General features: G+C 37.9%; 1 protein-coding gene across 2 annotated transcripts in view; it reads right to left on the bottom strand.

The window, feature by feature from the left end:
- The window catches only part of blmh (bleomycin hydrolase), an 82,837-nt gene that overhangs the window by 14,645 nt on the left and 50,956 nt on the right, over nt 1–17,236 (bottom strand). For both annotated transcript variants that reach the window (XM_063016355.1, XM_063016354.1), the window contains 5 exons: nt 16,110–16,307; nt 15,836–15,945; nt 15,087–15,228; nt 14,471–14,559; nt 10,753–10,845 (listed from right to left, as the gene is read on the bottom strand). In XM_063016355.1, coding sequence (XP_062872425.1) covers nt 10,753–10,845; nt 14,471–14,559; nt 15,087–15,228; nt 15,836–15,945; nt 16,110–16,307 — 632 coding nt within the window. The remainder of the gene's footprint in view (nt 1–10,752; nt 10,846–14,470; nt 14,560–15,086; nt 15,229–15,835; nt 15,946–16,109; nt 16,308–17,236) is intronic.

Below are 17,236 nucleotides of genomic sequence, written 5' to 3'. Positions count from 1 at the left end.
AACATCATGTTTTACACACTTTAGTTACATTCATGACAGGACAGACAGTTACTGATTACTTAAGATTCATGAGTTCAAGTTTAATGTCAAACACAGTCATGGACAATTTTGTATCTCCAATTAACCTGACTGCATGTCTTTGGACTCTGGGAGGAAACCGGAGCTCTAGGAGGAAAGGACCTGGACTGCTCCACCTGGCAATCAAACCCAGGACCTTCTTGCTGTGAGGCTGCCTTTGTAACAGGGGTGTGTAGACTTTGTATATCCACCATATCTACAACAGTGTGTATGGTTTTGTTCAGAGATTTATCTATTGAACCATTTTAAAATCTCATTTCCGTGACTGGCCAAATTGGTAAGAGGTAAAAATACAGGTATTAAAATTCTATTTGACCTGTTGAGTCTCATTAACCATGTTCCATCTGATCGTCGTTGAAGTAATTTGCTGAATGCTAACAGAAAAACAAAAATAATTTCTACAAGGAGCCCACCCTCCATCTCTCTAACCCTTATCCGGTAAAGTCATTAAGCATTTTAGTTTGTTTTCTTTGTCTAGTCCCCCTTTGTGAAGCGTAAATGCCAGCAGTGCCCAGCCCTTTCTCTCAGTGTTGACCCAACATCGGACCCAGATGCTGTAAACACATAAATAATCTCATGCTGCACTCCTAAAACCCTAGCTCATCCTTGACAAGTTAGCTAAACATGTGGCTTGGTCCAAACATAACATGGGCGCCCACGTTTCTTGGTTCTCCTGTCTGTTGAAGGTGGTGCCCGCTCAGAACAATAGGAGAGGTCTACTGATATCGGGGCAGAGCCGGTAAGTCAATATTGAAACACCTGTTTGTGGTCGAGTGGTCATCTTGCTGAAGAGAGGACAAAAAGACATCCAAAGAGAAGAAGCTGGTGAGGCAGTCGCAGTTAAGCAAAGCCTGCAGTAAATCGTTCACTTTGCAAAAGATATAAAAGTGCTTTCGAAATCTCCATCAGTGAACATACCAGATCCTCAAACCAAACCCAAGCAGTACATCAAGTCATTTACATTTTCAGCATTTTGCAGACACTCTTATCCAAAGCGACTTCCACAGTAAACATTACCTTACTCTAGTTTAAGTAGACAACACTCCAAGAACACAAATCTGCTGAAACACTGTTAGAACAATTTTTTGTTAGTTCTCAGCTTAAGTGTTTAGTAAATAGGAGGGTTTTTTAATCGTCATTTGAAGACAGAGAGACTCGGATGTTCGGACAGACAAGGGAAGCTCGTTCTACCACCTGGCTGCAAGTATAGAAAAGAGCCTTGATGTGTGTCTTCCCCGAGTTCTGGGTGGAGAAACAAGGCGGGCGAGACTAGTGGCTTGGAGGTTGCGTGGTACAATGAGGTGTGACGAGTGGTGTGAAAAGTACTCTAAGATAGTTTGGAGCTGGTCCATTTTTTGCTTTGTAGGTAAGCATTAGTGTTTTAAACTGAATGCAGGCAGCTACAGGATGCCAGTGAAGAGAACGCAGCAGTGGGGTGATGTGGCAGTGTTTAGGTAAACACTTAATAGCCAAAAAATAGTGAACACCACTCCTAATTTCTAAGTTAAGGTGTTTCTGCCACACTCAGATCATATGAAAAAAATTATCTGCCTCCAAGTTTGGAGTGACAACAGCTTGGCAAAGGTTTTTTAATGCTCCAGCATGACTATGGACCTGTGGACCTTGTGAACTCAACCCTGTTAAACATTATTGGAATGAATTGGAATATAAATAATGCAAACAAACTCCAGAATGCCTTTCCAGTAGAGTTGTGGCTGGCAAAGCTGGGAAGAGGGACTAACTCGCTATGGATATGTATGGTTGGGTGTCCAGACACATTTGGCAGTACAGTGTGTTCCTTAGTATTAAATTTTGGTGTGCAATTGGGGTTCAGCAGGACTCAGCAGCCACTGTGACCTTAAGTGGGGCTGTTAACCCTTCATGTGCTGGAACTGCACCTTATTTCAGTTGTAAGTAAAGTGCCAAGGTTCCTAACAACACTTTTAAGGCACTTTTAAGATAAAATAATATATTTTTTCCACATTTCAGTGGGCTTTTAGTAGTTCTCAACATTTAGGTGAAAAAAAGAGTTTAACGCAAATAGTAATTGTGAAAGTTGAAACATTTAAAACCATCGACAGCTGCAACTGTTCACATAAGCATCCAGCACAAAACCACTGAGCCCTTAACTTCATAAAATCTTCTATCCTTTGGCTACACATTACTAACACATTTTAAACTGCCCTTGAACGCAACATCTAGGATTTTGTATGTCATGGATTGGATTTCCAAGCTGCAGAATGCACTGGTTCGAGAGGGGGGACCTAAAGAGAAAGGTGAAACCAGTGCAAAAACACAACTGCAAAAGCCGAATCCCGGACGTTTTTGGTGATATAGAAATCCTGGCTGGACGCGTTTTTTTAGGTCCAAAAAAGAGGACATGTCCGAGAAATTATAACTTTACTATATAAATATGGTAAAGTACCAGCAAATTTTGTGCTATATGCACCTTTTCATCTAGTCCACCCAGTCCCTAATGTGGACATTACCACAGCCATAAGTTTCATTTTTGTGCACCAACCAACTTTCTGTGCAGCTAGCACACAATGGCCCTCAATTCTTTTGTGTATGCTAATGTTCTGGCTGTGAAACATCAGAATGTATTGCTTGTCCAACCAGACAGACAAGTGTGTTTACTGACTATCTTTAGAAACTGGTCAGGTTTACTTAAACCCACAACCACTTCCTGACACCTTCTGACTAACCACAACAGAAGGAAGAACAGAAAATATGCTGATGGAAACAGCGGGTGGCGTGAGGAAGGATAAGATCAGACGAGGCCACACAAGTTTTTGGTTTACAGTGAAGCAGGTCTGAGTTTACTTCTGTATTTCAGATCAAAAGCACCAGCAGAACAATAAAGAAGGAACAAATAATGTTTGTGGGATTAAGAAACAAATACTGAGAACACAGAAAGCTTGTGAGCATAGTGAAGAGCTGGGAAGCTCACGTCCGTCGTTCAGCTCCGATGGCAATGATTACTTTAAATGGCTTGTGGTAAAGACTCAGAGCCAAAAACATCTTGATCACCGATCTCATGCCCTTGGGTACAGTGGCTGGTTGGGAAAGTTAGAAAGTGGCGTGCTTACACAGCTTGTGTGGTGATTACGCAATCGTTTGAATGCTCCATGCAGTAAACAGCGGACTGGCTATTTGGATATTATGCAGTGTTCCTTCAACAACCTGAGTCACTTTCACACGCATGTGTGTTTTTATGTGTGCGTTTGCTTTTGTTTTCCAACATATCTACACTAGGATGCAGCACCGAGTTCTACATTTAATTGTCATATCTTACAATGGTCAGATGATATATGGAAACAGTTTAATGTCAGTTTACTTTCATGGCTAGCTGAAGTGCAAATAATTACACAATTATGACAATAGTGGCCTGGTTCAGAAAAACAAACTCACTTTCTCAGAGTCATCTCATGTCCAAGAGCAAAGGGTTAAACGTTAAATAGAAAATACTCTTGATAAGTATGCAAGATAAATCTGTAGATTAAAATCAAGTATTTATGAGCAAACAACCCTACACATTTATGAGTACCTATGTGGCAAGGTGCATTATCATCCTGGAATCCATCACCACCAAACCTATTTTCAAACAATGGAATGAGAAAAGTGTCCAATATTTCAATGTAAGGAGCATTGACTGTTGAGGTAATATCTGCCATCTACCATGCTTCTGTGACATTATTGACTGTTTGCTTTAGGCAATCATGTACATATACTAGGGCTGTCAAACGATTAAAATTTTTAATCGCGATTAATCTCAGAATTTCATATAGTTAATCGCGATTAATCAAATTTTTTTTTTTTTTTTTTTTTATTATTTTTTTTTTAAAGGAGGTGGTTTTAATGTTATGGCTGATCGGTGTACATACACTAACATACACAAAAACTCATTCACAATCAACACAGTCTTGTTCCCTGGGTTCTGACAACTCATACTACAGTAGTGACTATATTACTTGCATCTTTTCACAATATTGCATTGTTTTTGCACCTTATTCTCACCTTATTCTCACCTTATTCTACCTGCTGCTATATAAACCCTACGCTGCTAACTGGATATCAGAATAAGTTTTTATTAGGGCTGTCGAAGTTAACGCGATAATAATAACGCGTTCCAGTGTTGCCAGATTGGGCGGTTATTCGCCAAATTGGGCGGATTTTGTTGGAAAACAATTTAATAGCATTTAAATAACACTTCTGTTTAAAAGAAAATATTCAGTTTTAAGAAGCACCAGCATTGTAAAAGAATATTAAAAGTAAAGTCAATTTTCAATGCTGATTTGGCTTAATAGTGTTGGTCAGTCTGTATCATATTCTTGAAATGATAAAGTATTGCAAAGGAATATCTTTGAAATTCTTCCTCGTAATGTTAAGGTTGCTATATTTTGGTTTTTCACTTGTCAGGGAAAATTAAGAGAGAAAAAAGCTTATTATTATCATGCGTGTGATATATATCATTTACGTGATCTGCGTATCACGTTACCACTGTGTGTTGTACGTCACTGAGCTGATATGTGTATCAGGTGACCAGCGGGTAATGGCGTGTTATGTTTAAGTGTGATGCTCCAAGTTGTGGATTAAGCAATAAAGACAACACGTTCTCCACATAACTAGTGTCATTTGTATTTCGTGGTTAAGTACAAAACATAACAATGCGGGTCTTCGTGATGTAATTCTACATGGCACTCACTGCCTGTATAGGTAAATTTTTCCTGTATAGAATTTGCGTTAACGGCACAATTTTTTTTAATCGCGTTAAATTGAGATTGCGTTAATGCGTTATTATCGCGTTAACTTTGACAGCCCTAATATATACATTTCATTACAATGATGTCAGACTAATGTACCAGCATCCTTTTTTGGTCAATGCAGATTCGTGATTCATCACTGAATATCAATGATATCCAATCGTCCCCACTCAGTAGTTGCCTCTCTTTCTCTTACGTGTTAGTGATGGTTTTTGTTTGGCTTTTCTTGATGTAAATCCCATTTTACTACAGTTCACATTCTAATATTCTTTTCAATTGTTTTGCTGCACATTTTCTATTTTGAAGTCATATTGCATTGAGTTTTCTATCCTGCTATATGCTTTGACGCCTTCCCTGGTCTACTTGTTTTCCTATTAAAACCTTCTCATTTTATTCAGCAGCAAATTCTAAACCTAGCTGACTGATCTTTTGCCACACCATGTTAGATTTTCTTCTTGAAGGCGTTAATAATCCCTTCTATTGTTTCAAGTGACAACTCTCATGTTGGAGCCATGTTTTCTTCCAATTAGACAAAACATGCAGCTTGTTAAGGTCTGTAAGAACTTCTTGTTAACTGCAGACTGATTTGTGTTTTCAGACCTGTGTCAGTGTTTATTTTAATTAATATCATATTTTCCTAGATTGAGAATAGGAAACTATATGGACTCACTTTGTGTTAAGGGGAAAATATGGAATCAACTTGTAAAAATCATAATCTGGAATTGTTTAAGGAATGTTAAGCAAAAGATCTGTGAGTCATTGCAGCAGTAAACGGTGACATCCTGTCTGGAGGAAAAACAATTTGTGGAGTCAGTACAAAAATAAATAATGTTGGTACACTTGTATGATTAGCTTTTACTAATACTAATAACCGAGATTAATAACATCAATTGTATTTTTTGTTTTAGAAAAAAAATTCCCTATAAAATGTTAATAGCCATCATTGTGCAGCCCTTGTTGTGAAAATTATTTTAAAATTGTATTGACTGTTAATTCATGCATGTTTAAAAATATATCTTGGTGTTTAGTTCCATTGAGAAGCACACATGCAGTAGTAAAATCAAGTTACATATAATGACATTTTAATTTAATTTGATGATTTAATCTCTTTGTGTATTTTATGTTAAGTCTTTACGTCAGGAGATCTGTTGAGTGGGGCTGGTCAGCTCATCTTGTGGGCAGAGGGGTAATGGTACAGAGAAGCAGGTAAGTAAAGACTGATTGTGTTGAATGATGCTGAGAAATGGTACAGCTTTAATTCAGGCCCCTTTACACAGTGGTCTGTGCAGGTCTGTGCATCATCAACCTGCGGTTCAGCAACCAGGCCTGACAAACTCTACTTAACAGTCAGTAACAAACGGCTTTGATCTACATGTAATTACACATGCACACACACAGTTTTCCATGTAAATGGGCATCCGCCTACAGACATACATGTAATACAGACAGTTGAACATATGTTACAGGCAGAGCTAATCATCACAGCATGTGCATACAATCTAATTTTCATTCCAAATGCAAATTAAGTATACAAGTATAATAAGCAGCGTGTGTACAACATAAATATTTCCAGTACACCAAAAACACTCAGACCAGGTACTGTTTAAAAATATATCACAAAAGAACGTGGACTCCCCGTGGCATCCTTGTGCCGTTGTTGCCTCATTTAAAACCATGGGCATTATTTTGAAAGTGGTAAATATTTGCTGTTACAAGAGCATCAGATAAGCTGGGATTTCCTTTCATTTAGCCCTAAGGATTTAGTTAGCTAGTGGGTCTTCATGGCATATACTTGGTGGCCATATGGCTATTGCCGTCTATTGGTCGGCTATCGTCATCAAATACATTTGGAAATATAAAGTACAATTTGAAACAGGACAGATGATAAAGGCTACAAAATTCGCAAATTAGAAGCAAGGCAATGTGGTGATTACCAATAGGTTCCTATATAATAGTTCCTACTAGAGATAAAAAAAGAAACACATAGTCGGTGTCTTCCGCAAACTGACCACGACAGTTTTATTATGTTGATTGCACAGACAGTGATGCACTACACATTTTATACAATTTAGAGATGAGTGATTTCCCACCAGGATTTTTATTTTAGTGGGAACACATCTGATTTGTGGTAAAAACTGTGTGGGAGGGAGACTGACTAATTGTTTTTCCCATACACTCTGTAGATAAAGTAGGCTGTATTGCCATGGCATTTGCTTTTTTAAATTTCATTTATTTATTTACTTTTCTTGGCATCTTTCGAACCATGGCACCCAAACGCCCCACAGGCACTGATGACACTTCCTGTGTGAACACAGGGTAATAAACGATCAGCCATTCGGGCAACAAGAGGCGAAAAATTGCTGCCTGTCTGAACGTACAGTTAGAGTTTCTATTTTGTAATAACAAATCATACAGTTTACCAAATATGTTCTAGCAGAAAAATGTTATGGGCATCATATGATGACATGCTATGACAAAGCTGTAGAGATGTTACTAAGCTCTCGAGTTTGCAAGTAAAGATCATATGGCTGTAAACACCTGTTCTCAATATGTGTGGCTGAAACCACAAATCTACTAAATAAAAAAAATGTTTCCATATTTCTGAGAATGTAGCTAAATATACAGTCTATACACAAGAATGCATTTCTAAACACAGCCCTAGTTCAACAAACTGGTTTAGCGCTGCTTTTCAATAAACAAGTCCTCTAGTCTTTTTATCACGACATAACCCTGTGCACGCTCTTATGCAAGACCATAAACTCAGGCAGCATCGCTCAGCAGCAGGTCCGGTGCTCTGTCACGCATACAGTTTCTTTCCTTCACACACCAGTCAAACAGAACTCACCTATACCAGGTGAACAAACAGCACCCAATCAACAAATAAAAACGTAATGGAGCAAACTCTCCAGGTAACACAGTCGAGCATAATCAAACACTCATGTCCCAAAACAAGATTTTTTTTTAACAACAAACTACTGTTAAACTGCTCGCTTTATTGAACAGAAGAAAATCAAAAGTCACTCAAAACCACAGTGCTTCTGTTTGTGTGGCGTCTCGTTTCCTCACAGATGGTGCAGGTGTAATAATAATGCCAGTGAGATTGCCTTTGCCATACTGTGGCAGACGCTGAGAGATAACGATCTTGTTTGTGGAACATTCTGTCAACAAGTAGTGGAGGTGTGTGCACTCATTTTTTTCATGTCACACACACATAAAGCAACATTAAAGCCATTTAAACACACACATATAATGGCCATTTAAACACACACATATAATGGCCATTTAAACGCACACATATAACGGCAAGATATTTTTACACATTTGGTTTATAGATGCTGGGTTTTAGGGGTTTAGTTGTAAAATTGATAACAATTGCATGACATTCTTGTCTGGAAAATGTCCTCAATGCCTCAAAAAGAAAAAAAATTATATAAATAATTTAACCACATAATTATTTGTAGAATTACTTAAAATTATTGTTTGCTGTTCAGTGTTGAATGACCTTCAAATGACACTTTTACAAATTTCAGGATTAATCAGAAAGCTAATTTAAAAACTAATTATGCAGCAGTAGGAAGTAGTAGTAAGAAGATTTGTAGAGGTATCAAGTGTGGGAGTACAAAAAGACTACAAATCTTAAAGTTTACAAAGAGAGATCAGAAGCAGGATTCAAACCCAGGTCCCCAAGACCTTGAAGTGCTGCAGCATTCACACTACCTGCTGCACCATCATGTCACTGTGAGTTAACCTGAACAGTATAGCAGTTTATACAACAGTTAGTTCCGACCTTACAATCTGATTGGTTGAGAAGCGTTCTAACCGTGCTGATATTTGTGATAACAGCACGGTCTTTTCACACCACAACTGTATTACTCCGCTGACACGTTGCCAGTAACGACAAGCTTCATGCACACAAACGTGCACGCAGGCGACACAGACTTTTTTCCTGATCGCGTTTTAAATCCATTATCTGATATACAATCTAGTGCACTGTGTAGGGAACATAAATCATTTGTCTAATATATTGTCTAGTGCACTATGTAGTGAACATGAATGTGTTATCTGATATACAATCTAGCGCACTGTGTAGGGAACATAAATCAATTGTCTAATTCACTATCTAGTGCACTATGTAGGGAACATAAATCCATGATCTGATACACAATCTAGTGCACTACGTAGGGAACATGAATGTGTTTGTGACGCGAACAGTTAGCAGCTCCTAGAAGTTCTGTTATCACCCATATCCTTTGGTGTGTGCGAGAGGTTATTTATTTCTTTTTTTTCCCTTCGGAGGTTCTTGCCTTCTTCTTCTTGTTCTTACCTCCCTGAAATGAGTTTTTGCAACTTGGGATGTTTGCTTTGTAGTGTTAAACTTTATATTCTTTGTGGAACTACTTTTTGGCGGACGGTATTGTAAATATTAAAGCATATTTATCATGAAATTCAGGGCTTCTTTGATTTTTTTAACAGATTTTTTTAACTGTTGTATAAAAGCAATAGAACACTTGAGGTCCTGTGTTATCGCAAATAACATCACAGCTGTGATGATCTACGGCACTCCCTCTCGTGTTCTATTGCTTAAGTGAACCACAATGATTAGATTGTCACTGCAACCTAACAAATGGTGGAGAATGCGGGCATAAGTGTAACTATAATCTAACAGTCACTTAAGATCCTCTTTATGACATCATAAAGATTGTTATTAAGACTTTTCTTTTTAGTTAGTTATGTTAAATAGTATTTGAAATTTTTTTTTATTAATGTGCCCTGCAATGGATTGGCATCCTGTGTGGGGTTTGTTGCTGCATTATGAAGCTAAACCCACCATCACCCAGACTAGGATGAAGCAGAGGTAAATCATGAAACTTAATTAATGAATGTTATAACTGGACAAAGAACCTGATGATTAGAATGCTTTTAGAGTGTCAAGACTTGGGGAAGTTTAATCCGATACTGAGTATTGGTTACAGGTCTGATACTGATCTATTTTTCCAGTTCAGTTTAGTGGCATTTTGTGCTGTAAACACTGTGAGAATGTATGTATCTGAATATATTTAGTTATCAACCAATAATTAAAGCTCCAATTAAAAGTTAGAATTAGAAATAAAACAGACTGTTGTTTTAAACCACATTTCTATTTCATTATATTTTCATCAACAGCTTTATTCTGATTATTTGCAGTGGGTCCGGTTCTACAGGGAAATACTGGGTGAAAGGCAAGAATACCCTCTTGCTTATGGCGCCAAACCATCCCCATCAGACATAGCTAATCATGTCTGTGTAGACATCTGGCTGGCTGATAGTACAGATGGTGGACTAGCATAATAGAGCCTTGCACCACCCAAGTACCTAAACCAAATTATTTTAATAATCTTCTTCATCCACAGATATATTTTAATAGCCATGCCATAAATATATTACTGTGGACTAATGTGTTAAATGGCATGTATTACTAAGCTTCTTAAAGGGAAATAAGAAATAAAAATGCTGTCACTGACCCACTTCAGTTTTGCTGGTACTTTGTAAGCAAACCTACATACTGTAACACATGATGAGTGCAGTAAAATTGTGTTCATGATTCGTGATGTAAAATTTTGCCAATCCTATTTCTATCCACGTTACTCATGCGTAATTATATAGTCAGTAAAACAGTGCACTCTGGTGGTGCTATTGAAGTGTCACAGGTTTATTGTGTTGTTTTATCTTTATTATTTTGAGATTCATCGCATTATATAAGTTAAAATTTACTCCATGTACAATTTCTGGGAAGAATCCAGCTCATGGTGGCTGTATTCAAACACGTGTAATAACATGGCGCCCTCATGTGACAGACAAACGAAATGCTTTTTTCTTTTCTTGATTTTATACTACTCTAATTCTAATGATGGTAAAATGGAAGACCACTAACCTCCTCGATCATGGTGTCCATGGCATCATTTAGCTGAGTTTTAGTGGCGTTACTGGCGACCATGTTTCTCAGTCTCAGACAGTACTCTCTCATCTGAAGAAAAAAAGAGAAAAGAATTATAATTAACACTAATTTATTTTACCGCACTGGGCATATGGGCAGTTATGGTACCAAAAAAACTATTTACCATCAACTCAGTTATAAGAAGAGTCTAAGTGTAGCTCAGAAGCTGTGCATTTATTTAAAATATGGATTTCTATAAAATGCCAAAACATTATGACCAGACACTAAAGATGCAAATGGGAGTGCCTATTTTACAACAAACTTGCATGTCACATTCAGATATAATAATAATAATAATAATAATATTGCATTTATATAGTGCCTTTCTAATACTCATGGTTAATAAATGTCAAAGCTTGGGTGCCATAATGCTGAATGATCAACCACCAGAATTAACTGATCTGAATTTTGGCACTGACAAAGGACCACTATCAGAAGACCTAAGTGATCGTGTGGGACAGTAAAGGTGTAGAAGTTTAATGTAGAAGATAATACATTTCCACGGTGGGCTAATGCTAGTTACTCAGAGTATACAGTGCCTTGCAAAAGTATTCAGCCCCCTTGAACTTTTCAACCTTTTGCCACATTTCAGGCTTCAAACATAACGATATGAAATTGTAATTTTTTGTGAAGAATCAACAACAAGTGGGACACAATCGTGAAGTGGAACGAAATTTATTGGATATTTTAAACTTTTTTTAGAAATAAAAAACTAAAAAGTGGGGCGTGCAATATTATTCAGCCCCTTTACTTTCAGTGCAGCAAACTCACTCCAGAAGTTCAGTGAGGATCTCTGAATGATCCAATGTTGACCTAAATGACTGATGGTGATAAATAGAATCCACCTGTGTGTAATCAAGTCTCCGTATAAATGCACCTGCTCTGTGACAGTCTCAGAGTTCTGTTTAAAGCGCAGAGAGCATCATGAAGACCAAGGAACACACCAGGCAGGTCCGAGATACTGTTGTGGAGAAGTTTAAAGCTGGATTTGGATACAAAAAGATTTCCCAAGCTTTAAACATCTCAAGGAGCACTGTGCAAGCGATCATATTGAAATGGAAGGAGTATCAGACCACTGCAAATCTACCAAGACCCGGCCGTCCCTCTAAACTTTCAGCTCAAACAAGGAGAAGACTGATCAGAGATGCAGCCAAGAGGCCCATGATCACTCTGAATGAACTGCAGAGATCTACAGCTGAGGTGGGAGACTTTGTCCATAGGACACAATCAGTCGTACACTGCACAAATCTGGCCTTTATGGAAGAGTGGCAAGAAGAAAGCCATTTCTCAAAGATATCTATAAAAAGTCACCTGGGAGACACACCAAACATGTGGAAGAAGGTGCTCTGGTCAGATGAAACCAAAATCGAACTTTTTGGCCACAATGCAAAACGTTATGTTTGGCGTAAAAGCAACACAGCTCATCACCCTGAACACACCATCCCCACTGTCAAACATGGTGGTGGCAGCATCATGGTTTGGGCCTGCTTTTCTTCAGCAGGGACAGGGAAGATGGTTAAAATTGATGGGAAGATGGATGGAGCCAAATACAGGACCATTCTGGAAGAAAACCTGTTGCAGTCTGCAAAAGACCTGAGACTGGGACGGAGATTTATCTTCCAACAAGACAATGATCCAAAACATAAAGCAAAATCTACAATGGAATGGTTCACAAATAAACGTATCCAGGTGTTAGAATGGCCAAGTCAAAGTCCAGACCTGAATCCCATCGAGAATCTGTGGAAAGAGCTGAAAACTGCTGTTCACAAACGCTCTCCATCCAACCTCACTGAGCTCGAGCTGTTTTGCAAGGAAGAATGGGCAAGAATTTCTGTCTCTCGATGTGCAAAACTGATAGAGACATACCCCAAGCGACTTGCAGCTGTAATCGCAGCAAAAGGTGGCGCTACAAAGTATTAACGCAAGGGGGCTGAATAATATTGCACGCCCCACTTTTCAGTTTTTTATTTCTAAAAAAAGTTTAAAATATCCAATAAATTTCGTTCCACTTCACGATTGTGTCCCACTTGTTGTTGATTCTTCACAAAAAATTACAATTTCATATCGTTATGTTTGAAGCCTGAAATGTGGCAAAAGGTTGAAAAGTTCAAGGGGGCTGAATACTTTTGCAAGGCACTGTATGTCGAATGCAGTAAATATGGGCAAGGGTGTAGACCCAATTGACATTGATGAAGGCCAAATTGTTGTCCAGACAACTGTGTTAAAGAAGCTTCAAAACAGCAACACTTATAGGGTGCTTGTTGGCAGCTAACAGTGGTTGAAGGAGGGATGAATCATGAAGCTCCAAAAGGGTTTTGAGTGGCCAAGACTCATTAATATATTAATATAAACCAAGAAAAGGACTACTGTGGCTTCTGCATATGGGGTACACACTGTATGTGTATACTGGTAACATCCTGGCACCAGTTACCAAAAAACACAATCAGAGGTCTTGTAAAGTCCATGGCTCAGGAGGTCAAAGCTGTATGGGAAGCACACAAGGACACAACATCATGTTAAGTGAGTGGTCATGATGTTTTGGCTCATCAGTGTACGTTATTAATATAGTCTGATGATGCATGTAAATCAAAAAGTTTTACAGAAAGCAAAAGCAAAGCACAATGACATCCACTGTATAGGTACAGTATCTGTGGCATGCTAGGTATTGTGTGTCAGTCTGTTTATACTTTCTTTTCTTTATATTTTAAGTCCACCTTACATATTCATTTTAATTTTTTGGCTGCAAGATACATTAGTACTGTTCTTGTATTTTCTTGTGTAAGGATTCTAAATATTAGGAAAGGCATATTTTGTACCATCATGCCCCTGTTCACAAAACAAGGTCCAGAAACCTTTTAAACCTTTGGGTAATCATTAATATGCTCACAGGATACTTCCTCTTAGTACATTATTATACATAATTCCTGAATTGTTATCACATGCTGCAAACTAGCGATATAAAACAGTGATATAAAGCCCAGTTAGTACAGACTGCTCCTGCTCATTTACACTATATGGCCAAAAATATCTGGACACATATCTATGTACTTGATGGACGTTTCATCCAAAAGCGTGAGTGTAAGTATAGTGCTGGCCCCCACTTTGCGAATGTCACAGCCTACTCTATTTGAAAAAGCTTTTCACAAGTGTGTCTATAGGAATATATGCCCATGAGGTAAGAGCATCTGTCAGGTCGAGAACTGATGTTGGACAAAAAGTGTTCAGTAGCATTGAGGTCTGAGCTCCTTCACACAATACTCATTAAAGCACGTCTTTACTAACCACACTGTGTGCACAGGGGCATAGTCAAACTGGAGCAGGAAAGGGTGTGCCACAAAGCTGAAAGCCAGTAATTTTATAAACCTCTTAGCAAGGAGTGTGGCTGAAACACCTGAACTCAATAATAAGAGGGGTGTTTACATACTTCTGGCAATATAGTGTATTAGTATAGTCTGTATTAGGTCAAAATTAGAGTTGGTTTCTTATATAAAGGCTGCAATAGAAACCATGTCTGCGTGCTTTCATAGCCAAGTAATCACTTAACACTGAGCTTCAGTGTAAAATTTGGCTGAGATTGGCTTACCACTATATTACAATTACAAACAAGCTTTGTAATATACTGGTGAGTGTGACTGGTGAGTTTACAGCAGTTTACCTTGTGATTAAGGATCTCATTCATTCTACGGGAAGCTTCAGAGCTGTGAGACTCAGGAAAGCACTTCTTTGGAATGACACCATATTTCTCTGAAAAGCACAAACAATAAATAAATAATGACTTACATTGAACTATATTTGGAACACTTTCAATAAAGAGGGCAATTTATTAGAAAACCTTTATAAGGGCACTTATTATTTTAAAAAAAAAACTTGCCTGTAAATGACTGAGCCTTTCATTTTATACTCAATCATGAAAGCATTACCTGTTACCATCTAAATGCACATATTGTGGTCAATTGCTGCCCAAAATGTTATTATCCTTAATAACAGAAATTGTTAAGTAATGAATAGATAGACTGATCAAGTGACTACACAACTGCAAAATTCGAATTTTTATCTTGGTTATATCAGTAAGGAACAATTGCAAATGTTCTCATTAATTCTTATCAATGTAAAATGAGCAAACTTCTCACCCAACATGTAGCTGAAGAGCTACCAATGTACTGACAGTCATAAGATTCAGAAGTCTTTGTTTTAAAAGACAGTAGGCAGACAAAGCTTTTATATAAAATTACAGCTATTATATAATTTGGAATAGAATGATGCAGACTGACCAATGAGATTAACCAGCATATCCCATTGTCCACCATCGTTAGTTGGATTCGAGAGCAAAAACTGGACCAATCGGCTGTCCACCGGCTCCTTCCTCTGGGCTGTCTCCACAAAGCTATGCAAAAAGTAATAGCAGCGTTCCACCTGAGCAAAACAGACCGCAAGGAAAAAATAGAATGAGAGTGGCAAACAGTGGCAAGTGTCAAACAATTGGTAGGAAACCTACAGTGATCACAATGCACCTTGCACAATAGATGGTGTAATCTGTTATCTGGGGCATGATGTATAAATCACCACAGAAAACCAACAGAGCGCCATGAAATAATAAAACAGGTGGGGTGTGCAGAGAATGGTAGACACAATAAGCACTACAGGGGGCAACTCTTGAGGTTTACATAGGCTGATGTTATAGTTGATTGTTATGTGTTGGTGGAAACTGTGATAGTGAGGAAGAAGCATCTACAGAATTATATGATGTTGCCCCCTGTTGTGCTTATTGTGACTACCATTCTCTGCACATCCCACCTGTATTGTTATGTGTAATATTATGCTGTATAACATGTTATTGTGGCAAATATTACTACTCATTTTATATGTAAGGCAAATGGCTGGTCTAATGGCTGCAGTGGCCCTTGCAAAAAGCCAAATGCCCTTTACAGTGGCATTGTTGTGGCCAAGTACACTGGTCCACACTTTGGTGGTGGTGATAAACAAATCACAACGTGTTTAATGCATGGTGATGTGGTCTTACCTTGTCCCAAAAAAAGAGATAGGACTGACTGAACTCAAACTCTTCTATGTTAAACTTCTTCATGAATGGAAGTCTCAGTACATTGAGGCATGAGAAGATCCAACATCTCCCTGACACAATTAACAGAAAAATGCACAGTTACAATATAGGACGACATCATGCTGGCTTAAATTTGAGATTTTATTACTTTGTGTTTCACATTAAACTAATAAGGCAATAAGAGGCAGAGCTCTCTAAGTAAAACACAGTGGGTTTATAGTATGCATGTGGATACCTGAGTTCTTTTGGTTGGTTACAGGCTTGCCCTCATTAGGAATTGTGTGCTGGAAGATGTGCACTGTATCTTGGACTGTCTGCCGGTGCAGGCATACTTCTAAGGGGTCGATGCAGGTCGATACGTTCTGAGCCAACTGGTATCGAGGATCACCCTTTAAACGCTTCACAAAAGAGGATACCTTATCCCGACACAGACCTGGGGTTTGAGGCAAAATAGACATCTGATTTAGTGTCCATTTACTAGTAAGCTAAATGTGCAAAAGAGTACAGAGCAGAACCTCCATGTTATGTTACTAATTTAATACATTATTTACATACATTCAGAGAGCAAATGTACAAGAGTACACAATAAACAATATACATGCACAGATTTATGGATACTACATGTTGTAATCATGCACAATAATCAGGTAATTTAAAAAAATTAAATGTATATAATTCAGTAATACAAAGTACATAGAATATAAAAAGTTTTAATTTCTCCATGTATATAATGACACAATATATGATGGAATCAGTACGCGTTAAACAGTTGCAATGAATAAATTTTTTATTGTTTATTTAATATTTAAATATTGTACAATTACCATCAGTTCTCCCTTTAACAAGCTGACATTTGTAAACTCCACTGTACAACTTGAGCACTGGTCTGTTGTAGAAAAATGGATGACTTTATATATCTCAGCTTCCAGTTCCCTTATAACATTGGTTTAGCCACTGACCTGAAGTATTTTCACCCTGTAGGACATACCTGGAATCCACTGTTTTAATTATTGCTCTAAAAGCTTCTGTCTCGACTGTCTATAGAGGAATATTATATGATTTGCTGCCTACTGAAGCTTACAGCTGTTATATTAACTAAGCTACGGTATGGTGGTATTTGAAAAATCCATACGGTATGAGGAATCAAAGACGGTAAATGTACCGTCATACTGCCCAGCTTTAATCAAAACCTTTCCATCTGAAGGTCTGGAGTCTAATGGCAATTAGTGTGTTTATACTTAACACTTAAATAAACCTTTACTGTCAGAAATTTTACAAGCTTTTAAACAAATGGTCAATCATCACTGTTGTGCCTTCTATTATGAACCAGCAGGGCTGTGTGGTTTGGTCATTACATATATA

The sequence above is a fragment of the Trichomycterus rosablanca genome, chromosome 20 (assembly GCF_030014385.1).
Source record: "Trichomycterus rosablanca isolate fTriRos1 chromosome 20, fTriRos1.hap1, whole genome shotgun sequence".
Taxonomy (NCBI): domain Eukaryota; kingdom Metazoa; phylum Chordata; class Actinopteri; order Siluriformes; family Trichomycteridae; genus Trichomycterus; species Trichomycterus rosablanca.
Note: the sequence above shows the minus strand (reverse complement) of the source record. Positions and strands in the feature narration are given on the sequence as shown.